The sequence below is a fragment of the Ochotona princeps genome, chromosome 3 (assembly GCF_030435755.1).
Source record: "Ochotona princeps isolate mOchPri1 chromosome 3, mOchPri1.hap1, whole genome shotgun sequence".
NCBI classification, from domain to species: Eukaryota; Metazoa; Chordata; class Mammalia; order Lagomorpha; family Ochotonidae; genus Ochotona; species Ochotona princeps.
The window spans coordinates 36431440-36433429 of record NC_080834.1 but is presented as its reverse complement, the minus strand read 5'-3'; the positions used below and the strand labels follow the sequence as shown (position 1 = coordinate 36433429).

Genomic DNA, 1990 nt, shown 5'->3' with positions numbered 1-1990 from the left:
TTCCCTCTTGAAGACAGCTCTGTGTTTGGTGTTTTACAGTCTCAACATCCTTCGCACAGTAGCCAGCACCCAGGAGGAAGCCATGCCTCAAAATCAGAAGTACCATAAATACATGGCATGTGACTAAAGGCGCTTTAATTCAAACATGGCATATCTTGCTTCAGTAAAAGAGAAATTTCTCAGTAAGCAAGACAAGGAACATTTTCTGGGTGCAGACCACATATCATTTCAACTGCTTTTAATAGCAACTATCACTCCAAAGACTAAATGTCTCATTTTAAAGCTAGTTATATTTATAACTAGAAATGAAGAAGTTTCAGAAAATAAAACTTACATATTAAAAAGGAGTAAGATATGCAATTTTATCAGCTTCCTTTCATTGTCCAAATCTTAGAAATGCCTAAAGATGGTTTCATAGCTAAGCCCGTGGAGTTTCCATTTTTTCCAACAATCTGTCAGGCTCAAATTTTATCAGACCCGAATCCTATAAACAGTAGTAAAGAAGAAATGAATGAAAATTTTGAAATTGTGTTTCTAGTGGAAAAAGGGGAGAATATTTTTAAGCTTTATGTAGCTAAAAAAAAAACTGCTATTAATAACCAGGATAAAAATATTAACAATTTCAGCATATTTGGATGAAATTCATGTCAAAAAAGTTTTAAAACTGAAATCTCACTGTATGAAAAGAAAATGTATTAGGCATTATTTTATTTGAATTGTAGAATCTGAAATCAGAATAAAATTTGGGTTAAGTCAACCATTACAGGTTGAAAGTAATTGATGAATTCAAGAACATGACAGCAAAGTAAAATAAATAAGCAGAACAAGATGTGCATGCTGAATGAAACATTTATTAAGAGACTAACAGAAAAACCCCATCCCACCCATGCCAAATTTGTAATACAGAGAGGTTAGTGTACAAGTTAACACAGGTACACAGCCACTTGGGAATCAACTAACTCATTTCATCGCTAAAATTCAGGGATTGGAAAAATGTGTCTTGCTTCCTTTGCTTCAGATGGATGAGTATCATCAGTAGAGCATTTGAGTCCTGAGTAAATAGTTTATCGGCTGCAAACAACAAGGCCACAGTGCGATATCAATGTCTTCAAAGAACATCTGGAATTAGAAAGATGCTCACTGTTCTTCAGTTTCTTCTGTGCACAGAGAATGGGTCAAGAGTCCTGAAGTTGCCAGAGCTGTTGGTCAGTCCATCAGTAGGTGCTGTAGCCAAAGCCAGAGTTATGGCCCCATGGCCGGATAAAGCTGCGGCCGTAGCACATGTTGCTGGTGAAGTTGTTCCCACAGGGGCCGTAGGCCATGGAGCTGTAGCAGCCGTGCTGCAGGGGAGAGCCCAGAGGCACCACGCAGTTCAGGGGAGTGGCTCTGTAGGTTCCATGGAAGTTGGTTCCGTAGCAAGGATAGCCTGGGAAGTAGCTTCCACAGCAGAAGTAACGAGTCATGGTGTAGGGTGGTGAGAGCGGTGTGGATGGACAGTGAGGACTAGGCGACCCAGGCGGGAATGCAGGTGTGCTCCAGCACGGGGCTTTTTATACTCCAAGCTGGTGGGCCTGGAGCGCTTGTCCAGACGTCTTCTCAACTAATTTGCATAAAGAGTCCCATTATTTTCTAATAAAGTGCATACAAAGGAACCCACAGACTCATTGCCCATGCTTTTGTTGGCTTTTCTGCTGGCAAAGGAATGTATCCTGTCTTCAAAGCCACAGACCATCACTGAGATGCATTGAATTCTTTTCATCAATGTCCCATAGTTTAACAACTGTTCTGACTACATCATGTGAGACTCTTAGATCATTTGGTTATAAATTCCTGCCAACTGACATGACTGGATTAAAAATAGGTTTGGCCAGTGTGTAAGTGCTCAAGTCAACATGGCACCAGATATTGGAACGCTTCTGATACTTAGAGAAGAAGTTGAGAGATTAAACTGAAGAACTTCATGAAATTCTCTTTGAGTACTGTTCAAAAA

General features: G+C 40.0%; 1 protein-coding gene across 1 annotated transcript; it reads right to left on the bottom strand.

Annotated features, from left to right (window-relative positions):
- Nucleotides 1–885: 885 nt before the first annotated feature.
- Nucleotides 886–1659, bottom strand: LOC101535371 (keratin-associated protein 7-1). Its single transcript, XM_058661239.1, has one exon. The coding sequence runs from the start codon at nucleotides 1461–1463 to the stop codon at nucleotides 1215–1217; it is 249 nt and encodes an 82-aa protein (XP_058517222.1). The 5' UTR covers nucleotides 1464–1659; the 3' UTR covers nucleotides 886–1214.
- Between the last annotated feature and the right edge of the window lie 331 nt (nucleotides 1660–1990).

Bases quoted from the DNA above. Each gene is read 5' to 3' on its own strand.
- LOC101535371 (XM_058661239.1), bottom strand. From the start codon at position 1,463: ATGACTCGTTACTTCTGCTGTGGAAGCTACTTCCCAGGCTATCCTTGC.